This window comes from Phocoena phocoena, chromosome 16 (genome assembly GCF_963924675.1).
Source record: "Phocoena phocoena chromosome 16, mPhoPho1.1, whole genome shotgun sequence".
NCBI classification, from domain to species: domain Eukaryota; kingdom Metazoa; phylum Chordata; class Mammalia; order Artiodactyla; family Phocoenidae; genus Phocoena; species Phocoena phocoena.
The window spans coordinates 37,992,895-38,011,213 of record NC_089234.1 but is presented as its reverse complement, the minus strand read 5'-3'; the positions used below and the strand labels follow the sequence as shown (position 1 = coordinate 38,011,213).

The 18,319-nt window shown below is 36.5% G+C and overlaps 1 protein-coding gene across 2 annotated transcripts in view; it reads right to left on the bottom strand.

Moving 5' to 3' along the window:
- Positions 1 to 18,319, bottom strand: part of ATAD1 (ATPase family AAA domain containing 1) — a 51,715-nt gene that overhangs the window by 5,133 nt on the left and 28,263 nt on the right. The window contains exons 6-7 of one of the 2 annotated variants that reach the window (XM_065894457.1): positions 9,447 to 9,536; positions 6,371 to 6,421 (exon numbers count right to left, since the gene is read on the bottom strand). In XM_065894457.1, coding sequence (XP_065750529.1) covers positions 6,371 to 6,421; positions 9,447 to 9,536 — 141 coding nt within the window. The remainder of the gene's footprint in view (positions 1 to 6,370; positions 6,422 to 9,446; positions 9,537 to 18,319) is intronic. The other variant, XM_065894456.1, reaches the window with a different exon arrangement.

Below are 18,319 nucleotides of genomic sequence, written 5' to 3'. Positions count from 1 at the left end.
ACAATACTGGGAGATTGGTAACAACAATACTGGGGATATAAGACGATAAGTTCCTAGGGCTAGTTATAGTTAGAATCTGTGATCTAATGTACAAACATAAAAGCTGACCAACTGATTACAGGCATTCTGTATAATCTGGATATTAGTCCTTTGTTGGTTATAGGGTTGCAAATGTTTTCCCTGTGACGTGTTCTTGGACTTTGTTCACGTTATCTTGTCATACTTCAAGAAGCCTTAAGTCTGATTACAGTCAGACTTTTCTATTCTCTTTGTAGTTTAAACTTTTTTGTGTGCCTCAGAAACTCACTTTCTCTATAGTTTGTAACAGTGAAAGAGAAAAAATAACCTACACCTGTACCTGTATTATGTATCTATCCACAAACATTTATGGAACTGATACACACAACGAACTTCAGGACAGTGCTGAGAGTTCTCCACAGCAGAATACCAACGATGGTGTGGGGTGAGGGAGCGGGGGAGGGGCCGACATGAAGCAAAATATATTAAGATCGGGCTTCCCTGGTGGCGCAGTGGTTGAGAGTCCGCCTGCCGACGCAGGGGACACGGGTTCGTGCCCCAGTCCGGGAAGATCCCACATGCCGCAGAGCGGCTAGGCCCGTGAGCCATGGCCGCTAAGCCTGCGTGTCCGGAGCCTGTGCTCCACAACAGGAGAGGCCACAACAGTGACAGGCCCGCGTACCGCAAAAATAAAATATATATTAAGATCACCTTTTAAATCCAGGTGCTAGATTTAAAGTTATTTGTGTGTATGTCTAAAATAAAAGACCTTCCAAATTATTCTCCGAGATGTTAAAAATTAGTCCTCCTCCCTCAAAAAATCAACGCCTCCACCCTATCCTTTGCCTTCTCCTTTGTTGGGCCACACTATGTTCTAATTACTCACAAATCTTGTGCATGACAGGGTGATAAAGTCACAAAGATGAACAAAACAAGTATAAGAAAAGAATAAACAGAAAATTCCAGTCATTGGGGGAGAAAGATTAGTAAACAGAGATAGCATTCCATAATGGTTAAGAGAAAGGCTCCATCACTACTTTGCTATGTAAACCTGGGTAACTCATTATATAACTTCTCTGGATTTCAGTATCCAGAGACGTGTAAAAGAGTACTAATATGTACTGCCTAGATGAATTGAGGATTAAATAAAACGATGTGTATCTGACCACAATGCTTGGCATACAGCAAGCACTCTAAAAGCAGCCCTTTTTATTTTAAGATAATGGCTCTAGATAAACCGTGAAGTAACGAGAATTATTTTTATTAGGCAAGTATGAAGGCAATTCCCAAGTTAAAAAAAGGTTTTGAGTACTGGGAGCAAAATAGGAATAAATTAATGAACGTCCAAAATAGCTTGAAAGAATAGCACTTATTTGTGTGCGGTTATTCACTATATCTGCCATTGACTGTACACTGCATGATAATCAAAGCATTTTACATATATTATTTAATTTAAATTCTCAAACCGACTCTATGAGATTGTTGGAATTATCTCCGATTTCCAAGTGAGAAAATGAGGCACAGAGATGCTAACAATATTTGCTCAAGGTTACACAGCAGGAAATGGTCAAGCCAGAATGGGATCCTCAGGTCTGTCTCCTAAACCCATGCTTGTTAACTATTCCCGCTGTTCCAGAAAATATATAAATTCAGGTTAGTCTGTATAGGGAACAAAAACTATCCTTACTGCAGTGTCAGACATGATACTTGTTTAGATATAAATGTTATTAGTTCTAATTCTTTAATACTTAAGACGTTAAGCCCAAACCAGTATACTATCTTTTTTAAATGAGTGGGTTTTGTTAAGGATCTATCAATAAAGAATTGTGAAAGACTGAAAAACAGTATCATTTCAAAAGCTTCATTCTTTTCTTCAGAGAAGAAAAAACTCAAAATATAAAAGTCTAGCCATCTGTTTGCATCAAAAACTCTAATTCTGCTCAGGAACGTATACGCATGATAATGCTCATCTTATTAAATAAATGTGTGCTACTGATTTGAGGCATCTTTTAACAAAATTACATTAATTTCTTTCATATTCCATTGAAGTAACAATATGCCTCCAGCATATAAATACCAGCTAGTAGGAAATGAGACATTCCCATGTCAACAATTATCCAGAGAGCACTCATATTCTGCATCATAAAACTGATTAGACACTAATTCTTTGTACTTTCATAAATAAGAAACAGAATGCTAAAAATTGTACTAATGACAAATGTAATTCTGAAAGAATTTCCAAAGATACTACTGTTTAAAAAAAGCAGAACACTAAAATCAAAGTTTAAATTAGGCATAATGAGTAGTGTCTTAAATTTAAATGCTAAAGTTTAATGGCCTGTGTAAAGTATGGCTATCATACGAGACAAAGAGCTTACATCTCATAATTTACATTCATCATCTATATATCAATGACCTATATCACGTATATTTACACTGGACCACATATATGGGGTTCAAAAATGTTAACTTCCAGCCACACTTCATTAAAAATTTTTTTAAATAACTGTATTAGTTAACCTGAAGTCTCCACAAAATTGTTCACAACTACCTTGTAATGCCTGTTAAACTTCTAGCCACATCATAGCCATTCTAATTCAGAAGATCTTGTGAACTCATTTAATCCCCTTTGTTTTCTTCTCTGTTCATCAATGCCTATCCTTATCAAAGGTTGACCAATGGAGCCTGTTTTATCTAAACAGTACTACAACTACACAATGTCTTCTTGAAAGCAGTAAACAAATATTCAGTTAAAAGGCAAAATGTAATTTGTTGATTTCTCATTCATGGAGGACAGGAGTTCCTTACCCAGAATATATGAAAGGTTTTAGGAATTTCCCTGAAACTATACAAAACATTTCAAGTATAAACGCAGTTTTTAAAGGAAAGATGACATAGCTTTATCTCTTTATTAAAGGGCTCTATGATCCCCAAAATGGTTAGTAACCAATGATCTAATCTCTGTAATTTGTTAGACACTTTAAACGTTAGCAAATAGCATATATGTTACTTTGATATATTGTAAAGAAATAAACGAACAGAACACCACTGAAAGATACAAGACTTGAACAACCAGAAAGACATAAATGCTTCTGGAGAAAGAGTCAACATCAAACATACCTTAATTCTCTTAAATTATGATCCACCAAAAACACGAGTGTTTGTTTTTTTTCTTGAATAAGACAAATTAATTTAAAATTCATACAGAAAAAATAGCATACCAAGAAACTGTGGGCTGGGGAACACCAAGAGGTGTCTAGCCCTACCTGATATTAAAACTTACAAGACCTTAATAATTAAGAGTGTGGTGGGGACTTCCTTGGTGGCGCAGTGGTTAAGAATCCACCTGCCAATGCAGGGGACACGGGTTTGTGCCCTGGTCCAGGAAGATCCCACATGCCGTGGAGCAACTAAGCCCGTGAGCCACAACTACTGAGCCTGTGCTCTAGAGCCCACGAGGCATGACTACTGAGTCCACGTGCCACAACTACTGAAGCCTGAGCACCTACAGCCCGTGCTCCACAACAAGAGAAGCCACTGCAAAGAGAAGCCTGCACACCACAACGAAGAGTAGCCCCCGCTCGCCGCAACGAAGACCCAACGCAGCCAAAAACAGAAAAAAAAAAAAAAGAGTGTGGTGCTGGTGAATAAACACAGAAAAGACCAATGACCTGAATTCAAAGTCCAGAAACATAGCCAATACACACGAGAATTTAGTATATGATAAAGGTGGCTTCTCTAATGAGGAAAGGATGGACTATTCCAAAAAATGGTGTTGGACAACTGGGTATCCATTTGGAAAAACAAAAGCAAAATTCAATTCATAGCACACATCATACATCTGGATAAATACCAATTATAGCAAAGATTTAAACGTAAACCATAAAACCATAATGGACATCCAGATATTATGTATCTCCTAATGAAAGAATATAATTCTACCCAAGAAGTAGTCCTCTCTCCAACTGAACCTAATCTCATCCAGTCTTTTGATCCAACTACCAATTTTAGAGGAATTACTGCTCCTTGTATAATCAGCAAAATTCAGACTATGGAAAAATTTGGACAAACCTAACGTGGTTTTTTCAACAAATAAATTGAAAGGGGAAGAGGGAAAGGACAAGAGACATGAAGGGAGAATCTATTGTCTATAGATTAAAAGAGATTTAAAATCGGAAATAATTGAAAAATTACAAACTTTATATGGATCCTGAGTCAAACAAAAACATGGTTTTAAAAAAAAGACATTTAGGAGACAACTAGAAATTTGAAGAGACTAGAAATTCAATGATAGTAACAAATTTATGTCATTTTTTGCTTAAGTATAACAATGGTAATGAGGTTAGGTTAAATAAAGAAAAGAATCCTTCCTTTTAGAGCTATAACTAAAATATTTACAGATGAGAAATGATGGGAAAACATGGGAGGTAAGGAAGTAGATAGGGTATGGATGAAGCAGAATTAGCCATGGGATGATGGTGATTCAAGGAAGCATGAAAACCACTGAAATATAAATATGCCTCACTACGGGAAGCTATCTGGTTTCTTAATTTAGATAGCAAGTTCAAACAGAGTTTACATATGAAATTTATGATAGTGAGGAATACCATGTTATTAAAATATACTTGGTTACAGAGTTTTGGAAAAACAAGTAGCAAGAGCTGGAGAATATGGAAACTTCCTTTACAAACATGGTAGTGGAAAAGGACTTTTAATTTAGATCAAAACTTAGAAGCCATAAAGGGGGGAAAAATCCAGTAAAATCAAGACAAACTAGGAAAAAATATTTTCAAATCATATAAACAAAGGGCAAATCTCCCTAATACATTAGAGTTCCTACAAATCTACAAGAAAAAAAAACATCCTAATAGAAAAATAGGCAGAGAATATGAACAGGTATTTCACACACACACACACACACAAATTCTAGAGGCTCTTAAACATATACTGCTCATTTCATCCCTGAATGTAAATTAAAACTATAATGAGATACCATTTTCTATCTATCATGTTGGCACAAAGTTTCATAACATTCTGTTGGCAAGGCTATAGGGCAAGAGGCACTCTAACACTGCTGATATAAGAGTAAACTGGGGGACTTCCCTGGTGGTGCAGTGGTTAAGAATCCACCTGCCAATGTAGGGTTCAATCCCTGGTCCAGGAAGATCCCACATGCCTGTGCGGCTCAACCGTTGACCCTGCGCTCTAGAGCCTGCGAGCCACTACTGAGCCTGCGTGCCACAACTACTGAAGCCCACGCACCTAGAGCCTGTGCTCTGCAACAAGAGAAGCCACTGCAAAGAGAAACCCATGCACCGCAACGAAGAGTAGTCCCCACTTGCCGCAACTAGAGAAAGCCTGTGCGCAGCAACGAGGACTCACGCAGCCAAAAATAAAAATAAATTTTTTTCAAAAGAGTAAATTGGTATGAAGAATTTGGCAACTACTACCAAAATTATAAATATCACACCCTTTGATCTGGCAATTTTTCTTCTGGAAAATTCACCCTACTAATATTCCTGGCACAAGTGTGAAATGACGTATGTACAAGGTTATTCAATGCAGCATTTTTATAGTAGTGAAAGACTGGAATCAACCCAAATGTCCTTCAATGTGTCACTGATTAAATAAATTATTATATATCCATATAATGGAATCCTATGCAGTGCAAAAGAAAAGAAAAAAGAGAGAGAGAGAACAGAACGAGAAAACCATATGCTAATATGGAATCTCAAAAATAAGAGAAAAGAGCAACAGAGAACACTGGATATGGTTTATTAATATGGCTTATGTAGAAAAGGGGAGAGGAGTAACATTACATTCTAATTTGCTTGTATAGGAATAACACCACCTGAAAAGATACAGAAGAAATATAAGGGAGATATGAGACTTTTCCCTGTATACCATTTAATATATGTATTTTAATTTCTGAAACGTGACTATACCACCTATTTTTAAAATACAAACGATTGAAGCTTTTGATTATCGTACCTTCTTAATTCTAAATTCCAACTTCAAAAACTATTGCAATTAAATAAAACCCCAAACCTCCCCATACTTCTCTGCAAAAACAAATGTATCTTACATAACAGGAAACCAGTCTGAAAACTATCAAAGAGGATTTTAATCTGTAGATATGAAAACACATGGCTTTTTAAAAAGCAAATTACCTTTAATTAGTTCAAATATGCCGCAATAATTGAGTTGTATGAGCAGCCAAGAGTTACAGTAATTTACAAGTTGAAAGCTACATTATTCCCAGGTTCCTTTTTCATTTCTGTCTAAAATGATTTTATGAACATAAATATTTTTATATTTATAGGATGGGGAAAAAATGTAATTTTCTACTTACATTTTCATTTTTCAAGATGAGTTTCAGGATTGCTTCTCTTTGTTTTAGAGCCTAAAAGCAGGATAATTTCCAGTTAGCATTTTTTAAAAAAAGGATCAACTAATTTTCCTAATATTTCTTCCTTTCCTTGTAAACTACCTGACAATACCTATAAGAAATGACAGAAACTCTGACAGGTCATGGAAACTTTTGACTAAAGCAAGGTCTAGATTCTAGACTCTAGATTAATCATTTGTGGTTGTCTTACTGAAGTGTATCTTCTTATTCTGAATCCCCAGTGCCTAGTACCATATCTGGAAAATAACATGCCCTTAAATGTTTCTTGAGTGAGTAAATGAATTCCTATGACTACCAATGTCTTTCCTCTACAGCTCTGCAAATCTCCTTTTCGTAATTTAGGAAACTTCTGAAAACTCACTGCTGCCATAAAATTTTTTATCAGTAACTGGAAGAGACCGCAATAATAACTGCTTGGTTCTTCCATTTAGCATGTAACTTCCATGTCAACTAATTTATATTAGTGAATTTTATTTAGTGTTAATAGCATATTAGTTTATATGCTTCTATACTCCCCCTGCAGCAATGCTTCATATTACTAGAGAATAGAAGCTTTTATAGAATACCTTACATATACAGTAAATATGAATGCTTTTAAAGATTATTATGGCTGAACTCATCCCTATTCCCACAACCACTGAAAAAAACAGAGCCAGTTACAATGAGTACCAAATTAAATGATCTGAAAAACAAAACCAAACTGCTGTTTCTGTAATTCAAATGTGTTAAGTATGAAGGTTAATTTGGTATGATAGGCAATCACCAGCAGGTACTTTTTGTTAATAAGCATTTAACTTGGAAAGGAGTTTTAAGGTAAGGTTAATCATACACTTTGTTTTTTTTCGTTGTTTTTTTTGTGTTTTTTTTTCGGTATGCGGGCCTCTCACTGTTGTGGCCTCTCCCGCTGCGGAGCACAGACTCCGGACGCGCAGGCTCAGTGGCCATGGCTCACGGGCCCAGCCACTCCGCAGCATGTGGGATCTTCCCGGACCGGGGCATGAACCCATATCCCCTGCATTGGCAGGCGGACTCTCAACCACTGCGCCACCAGGGAAGCCCCATACACTTTGTTATCATAGTTAAACAGTAAGAAAAAAAATTATCCTATAAACTGCGTCTGTGTGTTCACTAAAAACAGAATGAAGAGGGGGATTATAAAAATCCCAGTTTCTACATTACAGGTACGCAAATTCATGACAAATTTGAAAAAATCTTTTACAACCTATTTTGAACTCATACAAAAATATATTAAACTTGCAACTTTAGTAAAGGCTACTTTCCATGCTGTTGTACCCTATGTTCTATTCTACTGTACATCAAAACCCTTTGTTTGCTCTTAGACTATAAGCAGAGATTCTATCAATATAATCTTTACCTTCAGAACCACTGAGGTGAACTGATTATCTCTAAAAATATTCTGATGTCTTGGTAACAAAATAAGATCAAATATCTTGTGTGAAGCATACAAAGTTTATCTAATCCTTCAGCAGTCAGCCTTTCCAGCCTCATCCCCACCTACTTTCCTTGATGCCCCCTAAGTGAACTATCCCCAGAAGTCACCATTAAATATGTGCTTCCACACCTCCTTGCCTTTCTTTATTCTGGTAGAAAAGCATTTCTCTGCTTCACTTGAGTGTCAAATTGCTACCATCTTTCATCCTTCAAGGTCCAGCTCAATTCTGTAGGTTTCACTAACTCCTCAGACAGAATTATGTTTTCATCATCATCTCAGGTCCTCACAGTTCTTTAAGCATACTTTTGTAAAGTACACTTTTTTTTTTTTTGGCCACGTGCCACACAGGATATCTTAGTTCCCCAACCAGGAATCGAACCCACGCCCACTGCAATGGAAGCATGGAGTCTTAACCACTGGACCGCCAGGGAAGTCCCCATTTTACATTACTTATTTTTGTGTCGGGCTCCCCTGCAATACAGAGTTCTTTTAGGACGGGGCCACGTTCTATTCACCAGAGCCTGGCAGGTGTCTGACACATATTAATGCTCAATAAATATTAGTCATACTAAGTACATTTTCTAGTCTCCTATATCACATTAAAAAATCTCTGCACCGAACCATCAGGTAGATTTTCTAACAGACTGCCTAAGTAAATGTATACCCTCAGAGGAATCAGAGGCTGCAGCTGCAGCGAAGAGCCAGCCAGAGTAACTGTGCAGAGGCCATAGCCACCAATTTCAGGAAACCATGTTTACTGCTACAAACTGTTAAGCTGAAGAATATAAAATGGGGCAAATATTTTTAGGCCAGAGATTTTAATTTTGAAAGAAGTGACAGTGTAAGTTCTTCTACATAGCAATATATGTGACATGCTGATTTTATGGTGCATATAGTCTATTACTAACCCTGTTTGTTTTTTTCTCCTTTAATCTAAAAGCAAACAAAATTCAGGATCTAGGGATTTTGTGCAAAAAAGTATCAAGTTTTAATCCTCTACTTGAGGGTACTTTTAACTAGCAAAAAAGAATGCTAGAAGAAGATACTACCAGTTCAACACCACCCTCACATTTGCATTCTTATGTTAAAGTGTAATATCATAGCTACTAGTTAATCATTAATCCTGCCACAGGAAAGCACTGCCAATAATTAATCAAATAAATACCAGGTGTTCTTCCTGTCAGGCCTTCAGAATGGTTCTTTAACCCTAAAACCCTAATTTCATCATATCCTAAACCAAAACTATAATTTACATTTTCTTATGTATCTTCCATAGATAACTTTGCTGCATTCTAAAGAAAATCACTGAAGTGTCTAGACAAACTTGAGGTAATGAGATACTTTGAAGAGAAGCAAATAACATTGATCTTAGGAAAGAAAAATTTAAAAAGCAAGAAAAGGAGTGGAAAGGACAAAAGTAATTAGGGAGATTCTTGCCCTATTCCTTCCCTGCCTGTCATAAATAATAAGTCTTATTTTTTAATCATTCCCTTTGTGAAATCACAGATAAAGACATGTAAAAAAGCAAATATTTAACTGTTCATAATATCAATCAAATCCACCTACAGGCTGGTTTATATGAAATCTCGTAGGCATTCTTCTCATTATAGCTGAGTCAAGATCCTGAGGACGATTAGTAGCTCCCATCACTATGACCTAAATATATAAAGAAAACAAAGGTATTAAATATACCAGTAATACTCCTTTCAGGTTGTTATTACTAGGGCTTAGAAGATATAGAAAATTAAGTGGGGTTTAAACTAAATCTTCTATAGGAAATCTGATTGTAATCCAGTATTACTCAAATATTTATAGATATAAATCAGTTAATCCTAAATACATCAAATGATAGCAAAGCTGGTAAGCCTGATGTATTTCGCCAGACTTCTAGTAACTAAAATAATACACTATTCAGTTACTGAGGAATCATAAAAATTTTTTAAAAACTATTGTATTTTGCAAAATATGGTTACTCAGTGGCTACATGTTGAATAACTTAAAGCTATTTATGTTACAGCTTGGGAGTATATATGAGGGGACTACTTCAAGTCCTTTAATAATATTAAGGAGAGAATCATTTCCCCTACCAGAATCTGAGGATTCTGGTAATAGTAATAGAGATCATCTATTTTTTCCTCTGGATTTCACATCATCATTTCATGGCACTATCAGCACTGCAGGTGACATCTTTTCAGCACTAATAAAACCTCAAGCAATCCAATTTTAAACAAGGGCAACAGAATAAAAGCAAACATCAAAATGCTGGGTAGAATGCTAAAAAAAAAAAGAAGAAAAAAAATTGCTGGCGGCCCCGCCAGCCTCTGGGTCTATGCCACTTATTTATAAAGAACATAGAGACGAAAAATCAACATGAATAAAGACAAAGATATACAAAACAATTTAATTTCTGAACGGCTTCAATATTACCATTATTGTTGATATTTCTGTATAATATATAAGCACACATCTATTATCCAAAATGAAATTTATTGGTATTCTAAGGAAAACTTTTATTTCAGCCTAAGAGGTCTTAGATTTCTGAAATAATCTGAAATCTAACTCCAGAACAACATGTTGAAAAATACACTAACTCTCATATTCTACTTTTTTTTTTTTTTAGGCTATGCTGTGCAGCATGTGGGATCTTAGTTCCCAGACTAGGGATCGAACCCGTGCCCCCTGCATTGGGAGTGCAGCATCTTAACCACTGGACTGCCAGGGAAGTTCCTTATATTCTACTTCTACTCTTTACATTTAACATTACTCAACTGCCAAATTACTTTCAATTAACTGTGAGAGGTTGCCACCTAGAGGGAAAAAATATACATACAAATTTGAGAAATAGTTCCATAATATATAATGCAATTTTGTATTTGGGTCAAGTGATCCTGAAGTCAAAATATTAATGCTCTTACCTGTTTTTCTCTACTGACTTTCTACAACTCTATAGAATTAATAAGGAAAATTTCTACCTAATGTAAAACAAAGTCTTTAAAAGTGATCAAATGAATTAACTGTATAAGATAAAGGATGAATATAGTATATTTTGAGATAGAGTATTCATTAGATATTAAAAGAGAGTTCAAAGTGATATGCAAGCTTGTTGAAGACTGATCATATTATGTTGCAGAGAATCACAAAAAGCACTGTGGTTGAGTCAGCACCTGAAAAAAACTGAAAAAGGGGCTGTACTGTGAGAAACATTCTAGGTAAACAGCCTGAGACAAAACAAAAATCCATTATGAAACATGAAACACTAAAACTTAGGATCAAGGGATCCAGATAAATCTAGCACAACATGGCCTAATGAATTTATTTGGGGTGATAACAGATATTCACGATGAAAAAGCAAAGCAAGAGTGACTGACATCACTTAAAGAAGTAAATTTTAAGGAGTGATTTTAAGGGGCAAAAAAGATAACCTTTACACATATATTAACTCTATTTAGTGCAAATAAGCTAAAATTAAAAATGGGAAGCAACAGTAATTTTTTAGTATTTATGCAGCAAAATTAATGTACCTTTTAGGTATTAGGTAAGACTTCTAAAAATCTTTAAAACAAAATATTAAGATAAATTTTTTACCATTTCACATTTAAAACAATCAGATCTAAATATATGCCTCAAAAGCTGAACTATGTCAGTGAATACCCTAAAAATAATGTTAGCTTTTACGTCTCATGTCTCTCAAGATGAAGAATATATCATCGACTAACTTGGATTTCCAGCAGTAGTGACACGTTTAATTGGGCCATTCAACTATTTTTGTTTCCTCTGTTGCAAGGAAACAAAGAAAGTAGGCTGGGGTACTGGGCTCCATCCATAGTCACAGAATAGACAATTTTAGAGGAAAGCTAACCTGTTCCTATAAAAGAAGATGTCTAAAACTATTATTCAAATTAGTAACAGCCATTTTAACCCCCTCAACACACAAAAAAGTTAAAAGCAACATCTTTATTTTCTTCCTCAAAAGTATGTCATAATAGAACAGTAAATACTATTACTATAATAAAGAATAACGGTTCTAAAATTTCAATTTTAATTTGCTGTATCAGAACCACACTGTGGGGCTCTGGAAGAAGTGGCTCAGGAGTATATTTCACCCAAATTATTTTATAATATTATTATCATTATTTCCTTGGTTTTAAAACAATACTCTGATAAGATATAATAGTAACTATCAATATTTCTCTCTTACATGGGCTAACTATTCAATTCTCTGCATACTTTAAATACTATTGCTTAGGAGGATAATTAGTTTTTGGAAACCTGCAAACTAAACTCATTGAATAGATTTCTCAGAACCAATGATTAATATAAATTGTTTCTAGTAATTCACCAGAATTTATCTATGTTGTGCTTTCTTCTCTAATCATCGAACAAACACTAAAGGCAATTTTCCCTCAAAATGAAATTATACTTTCGTAACGGTGATGTAGGACATGGGACTTAATTTTCTTCTTGAGAATCAGGTGTCTCAGCACTTTTGATTTATGGTAATGTGGCGGACAAAGGAGATCCTTAAACCCTCTGGCTACAAAACATGTAAAAATAATAAAATATTTTTTAAAACTCAAATTAATAAATCCGCAAAAAAGTAAAGGAATTAAGCTGAATCCAAAAACAAAGCCTATACATGATGGAGATAAGCAAGGGTAGAGAAGTTGACCACATACCATATGGACACGTACAGATTTTAAAAAGTGGCGTGCGTGATGAGAGACCAACCTACATAAAGTTGGGACTCATGAAGTACTATGCCCTGAGAAAAGTGGTGAAATATTAGAAAACCTATTTGGCAGAGTCAAGCCTTGGTTCTTGGAAAGATATATAAACACACACACTAAATCTCTGAGATTTCACGGTTCATGGCCAGCTAACATGGATCTTGAACCTGAATTTACCTGTCTTTGGAAAAGAACACAGCAGAGACAAGTACAAAATCCTCTTAGAACAGCAAACCGTCAATGTAGATTCCAAAAATACACAAAGTTCTACCAAGTATGATTTTTCCCATGAAATCACAAAATACACAAGGAAATAACCATCTTAAACTCAAATGACAGAACAAGATGTACAAATATTTATATGCTAGAATTACTGAAGATGGACTATAAAATTAGTGTTAATACATTTAAAGGAATAAACAAGAAATTTAAAAAAAAATCACATAGCAAATACTTATGTAGCAAATATATACCAGATACTGCTACAGGCACTCTACTCAGATTAAATCCTTAAAATCCTACAACAATTCTGAGGTGGATACAATTCTTCCCTTTTTATAGATATTACCCCCTCTATTCAGACACAGGGTGATTATATAATTTTGCCAAAGTTACAAAGCTAACTGATGCCAGGGCTCTGCTTTACTAATCCAACTGGCAAGAGACCATCAAAACTGATCTGGCAGACCTGAAAAAGAATTTCTAGAGCTGAAGAATATAATAACTGAACTAATAAGCTCAATGAAAATGCTACATAGCTGAAGGGATCCAAATGAAGCCAGAATTATCTAATTGGAAGAGGTAAAGAAATTACCCAGAATATAGCACAAAGAGATAGAAAATATGAGAGACGTTAAAAAACATGGACTATAAATAAGGTATGTCCAAATGGCTTTTGATAAAATCACAAGGAAAATGGAAAAGAAAAAATATTTGAAGAAATAATGGTTGAATTTTTTTTTTTTGGCTGTGCTTGGGTCTTCATTGAGGTGCGCAGGCTTCTCATTGCGTTGGCTTCTCTTGTTGGAGAGCATGGACTCTAGGTGCGCAGGCTCAGTAGTTGTGGCGCATGGACCTAGTTGCTCTGTGACACGTGGGATCTTTCTGGACCAGGGCTCAAACCTGTGTACCCTGCATTGGCAGGCAGATACTTAACCACTGTGTCACCAGGGAAGTCCCTCTATGTTTTCTTAAAAGGGGCAAAAACAGATTACAAAATAGAAAATACCTACTGAAGTTAAAACAATGAAAGAACATTATTAACCTTCCCAAAGCTTTTCCATGAGAAAAGTTTTTATATACATGAGATATAAAATAGGTGATTCATGGAAGGGGGGGGGACCCAAATAGAAAAATGGCTCTAGAAGTTCCATTTCCAGCAATATATGGCAGAAAACCAAACATGCCAGAAAATTTTTTTTAATTTTCTTTTAAAATACATTATTGATCTGGCAAGAAAGTATGGAATATTCAGAGGTGAAGAACTAGGTGAAAATGGGAACTCAAAGATGTAAATTGAACAATATAGCTGGCTTTCTCTCTGGGGGAATACCAAGGGACCTTAATTTTGGTTTTCACAGCCTTTCAGCGGGAAGAGACAAAGCCTAGGACAGAAGACTGTCATGTATAAAATTGGAAAGGTGCACGTGACAGGAAGTGGTTAAGTATCAGCAACTAATGAAAATGAAAGTATAAAATTAAGTTAAATTTAAAATATATATATATGTAAATAAGTTTGACTACTCAAAGTACGGAGAGGCCTGTACCAACTGGAAGCATCCTTTTGCTACATTAGTCAGAAATTAGCAAGCAAGGGATATGTATTTAACCGCCTTACTTCCCTGATGTGTGACAATGTACTGTCAAGTTGTGTGGCACTGACAAAACTAAAATACACAGTTGATTCTTTTTCTAGCTTCTTTTAATCATTCCTTAGAACCTTACAGAAAAGGAAATTACAGTTTAGAACATCTGAGAGCTTGCAAGGAAAAACATGCAGCCCCACTTTAACTAAGAAAGGATGGACCTGGGTTGGAAACAAGATGTCAGAGTAAAAGAACTTGCACTCGCCTTCTCTCATGAAAACACCAAAATCACAGCTAACTGCTGAACAACCATCAACAAAAAAGACTTGAACCAACCAAAGAAGATATTCTACATCCAAAGACAAAGAAGAAGTCACAAAGAGAGCATAGGAGGGGTGCAATCGTATAATATATAATCAAATCCCATACCTGCTGGGTGGGTGACCCACAAACTAGAAAGTAATTATGTTGCAGAAGTTCTCCCACAGGAGTGAGAGTTCTGAGTCCCACATCAGGCTGCCCAGACTGGGGGTCTGGCATCAGCAGGAGCCCCCAGAGCATTTGGCTTTGAAGGCCAGTGGGGCTTGATTACAGGAACTCCATGCATGGAGGGCACACTCAAGGTCCTGTGTGTACCAGGACCCAGCGAAAAAGCAGTGACTTCATAGGAGCCTGGAGAAGACCTACGTGCTGGTCTTGGAGGGTCTCCTGGGGAGGCAGGGTGGCGGCTGTGGCTCACTGTGGGGACAAGGACACTGGTGGCAGAGGTACTAGGGAGTATTCATTGGCATGAGCTCTCCGGAAGTCTGCCATTTTGACATCAAGATGAGGCCCCACTGTAGGATCCAGTGCTGGAACGCCTCAGGCCAAACAACCAACAGGGCTGGAGCACAGCCCCACCCATCAGCAGACAGGCTGCCTGAAGTCTTCCTGAGACCACAGCCACCTCTAAATGCACCCCGTGACACGGCCCTGCCCACCAGAGGGACACGACCCAGCTCCAATCTCCAGTGGGCAGGCACAAGTCCCTCCCACCAGGAAGCCTGCACAAGTCTCTAGACCAGCCTCATCCACCAGGGGACAGACACCAGAAGCAAGAGGAACTACAACACTGCAGCCTGCGGAATGGAGACCACAAACACAGAAAGTTAAGACAAAATGAGACGGCAGAGAAATATGTTCCAGATGAAGGAACAAGATAAAACCCCAGAAGAACAACTAAGTGAAGTGGAGATAGGCAATCTACCCGAAAAAGAATTCAGAGTAATGATAGTAAAGATGATCCATGATCTCGGGAAAAGAATGGAGGCACAGACTGAAAAGATACAAGAAATGTTTAACAAAGAGCTAGAAGATATAAAGAACAAAGAAACAGAGTTGAAGAATACAATAACCGAAATGAAAAATACACTAGAAAGAATCAACAGCAAAATAACTGAGGCAGAAGAACAGATAACTGACCTGGAAGACAGAATGGTGGAAATCACTGCTGTGGAACACAATAAGGGAAAAAGAATGAAAAGAAAGGAAGACAGCTTAAGAGACCAATGGAACAACATTAAACACACTAACATTCACATTACAGGGGTCCATTAAACACACTAACATTCACATTACAGGGGTCCCAGAAGGAGGAAAGAGAGAAAGGGCCTGAGATAATATTTGAATAGATCATAGCTGAAAAATTCCCTAACGTGGGACAGGAAACAGTCACTCAAGTCCAGGAAGCGCAGAGAGTCCCATGAAGAATAAACCCAAGGAGGAACATGACAAGACACATAGTAATAAAGTTGAAAAAATTAAAGACAGAGAAAATATTAAAAACAACAACAGGAAAAAACAAATAACATACAAGGGAATCCCCATAAGGTAATAAGCTGATTTTTCAGCAAAAACTCTGTAGGCCAGAATGGAGTGGAGTGGCGTGATATATTTAAAGTGATGAAAGGAAAAAACCTACAACCAAGAATACTCTACCCAGCAAGACTCTCATTCGATTTGATAGAAAAATCAAAAGCTTTATGGACACTCAAAAGCTAAGAGAATTCAGCATCACCAAACCAGCTTTACAACAAATGCTAAAGGCCACAACTGGAAACAAGAAAATTATGAATGGAAGCTCACTGGTAAAGGCAAACATACAGTAAAGGTAGAAAGTCATCCACATGCGGATATGATATCAAAACCAGCAACTGTGAGGAGAGTACAAAAGCACGATACTGTAAATGCATTTGAACTTGAGACCAGCAACTTAAAACAATCATATATATATATATATATATATATATATATATATATATATATATACACACACACACACACAGACTGGTATATCAGACCGGTATATCAAAACCTCATGGTAACTGCAAACCAAAAACCAACAATAGATATACATACAAAAAAAGAAAAAGGAATCCAAACACAACACTAAACATAGTCATCAAATCACAAGAGAACAAAAGAGGAAAAGAAAACTGCAAAAACAAATCCAAAACAATTAACCCCATGGCAACAAGAACATTCATATCAATAATTACCTTAAATGAAAACGTATTAAATGCTCCAACCAAAAGACATAGGCTGGCTGAACGGATACAAAACAAAGACCCACATATATACTGTCTACAAGAGACCCACTTCAGATTGAGGGACACATACAGACTGAAAGTGAGAGAATAGAAAAAGATATTCCATGCAAATTGAAATCAAAAGAAAGCTGGAGGGCTTCCCTGGTGGAGCAGTGGTTGAGAGTCTGCCTGCCGACGCAGGGGACACGGGTTCATGCCCCGGTCTGGGAGGATCCCACATGCCACGGAGCAGCTAGGCCCATGAGCCATGGCCACTGAGCCTGCGCGTCTGGAGCCTGTGCTCTGCAATGGGAGAGGCCACAACAGTGAGAGGGCCACGTACCGCAAAAAAAAAAAAAGAAAAAAAAGAAAAAAGAAAGCTGGAGTAGTGATACTCATATCAGACAAAACAGACTTTAAAATAAAGACTGTTACAAGAGACAAGGAAGGACACTGCATAATGATCAAGGGATCAATCCAAGAAAAAGATATAATAATGGTAAATATATATGCAACCAACATAGGAGAACCTCAATATATACAGCAAATGTTAAAAGCCATGAAAGGAGAGAGTGACAGTAATACAATAATAGTCGGGGACTTTTAACATGCCACTTTACCAATGGACAGATCATCCTAAAATGAAACTAAATAAGGAAGCACAAGCTTTAAATGACACATTAAACAAGATGGACTTAATTGATATTTATTTATAGGATATTCCATCCAGAAACAACAGAATACACTTTCTTCTCAAGTGCTCATGGAACATTCTCAAGGATAGACCATATCTTGGGTCACAAACCAAGCCCTGGTAAATTTAAGAAAAGTGAAATCATATCAAGTATCTTTTCTGACCACAACGCTGTGAGACTAGATATCAATTACAGGGAAAAAAAACTGTAAAAAATACAAACACATGGAGGCTAAACAACATGCTACTAAATAACCAAGGAATCACTGAAGAAATCAGAGAGGAAATAAAAAAATACCTAGAAACAAATGACAATGAAAACACGAAGACCCAAAACCTATGGGATGCAGGAAAAGCAGTTCTAAGAGGGAAGTTTATAGCAATACAATCATACCTCAAGAAACAAGAAAAATCTCATAAACAACCTAACCTTACACCTAAAGCAATTACAGAAAGAAGAACAAAAATACCCCCAAAGTAAGCAGAAGGAAAGAAATCAGATCAGAAATAAATGAAAATGAAATGAAGGAAACATAGCAAAGATCAATAAAATTAAAAGCTGGTTCTTTGAGAAGATAAACGATAAACCATTAGCCAGACTCATCAAGAAAAAAAGGAAGAAGACTCAAATCAACAGAAGTAGAAA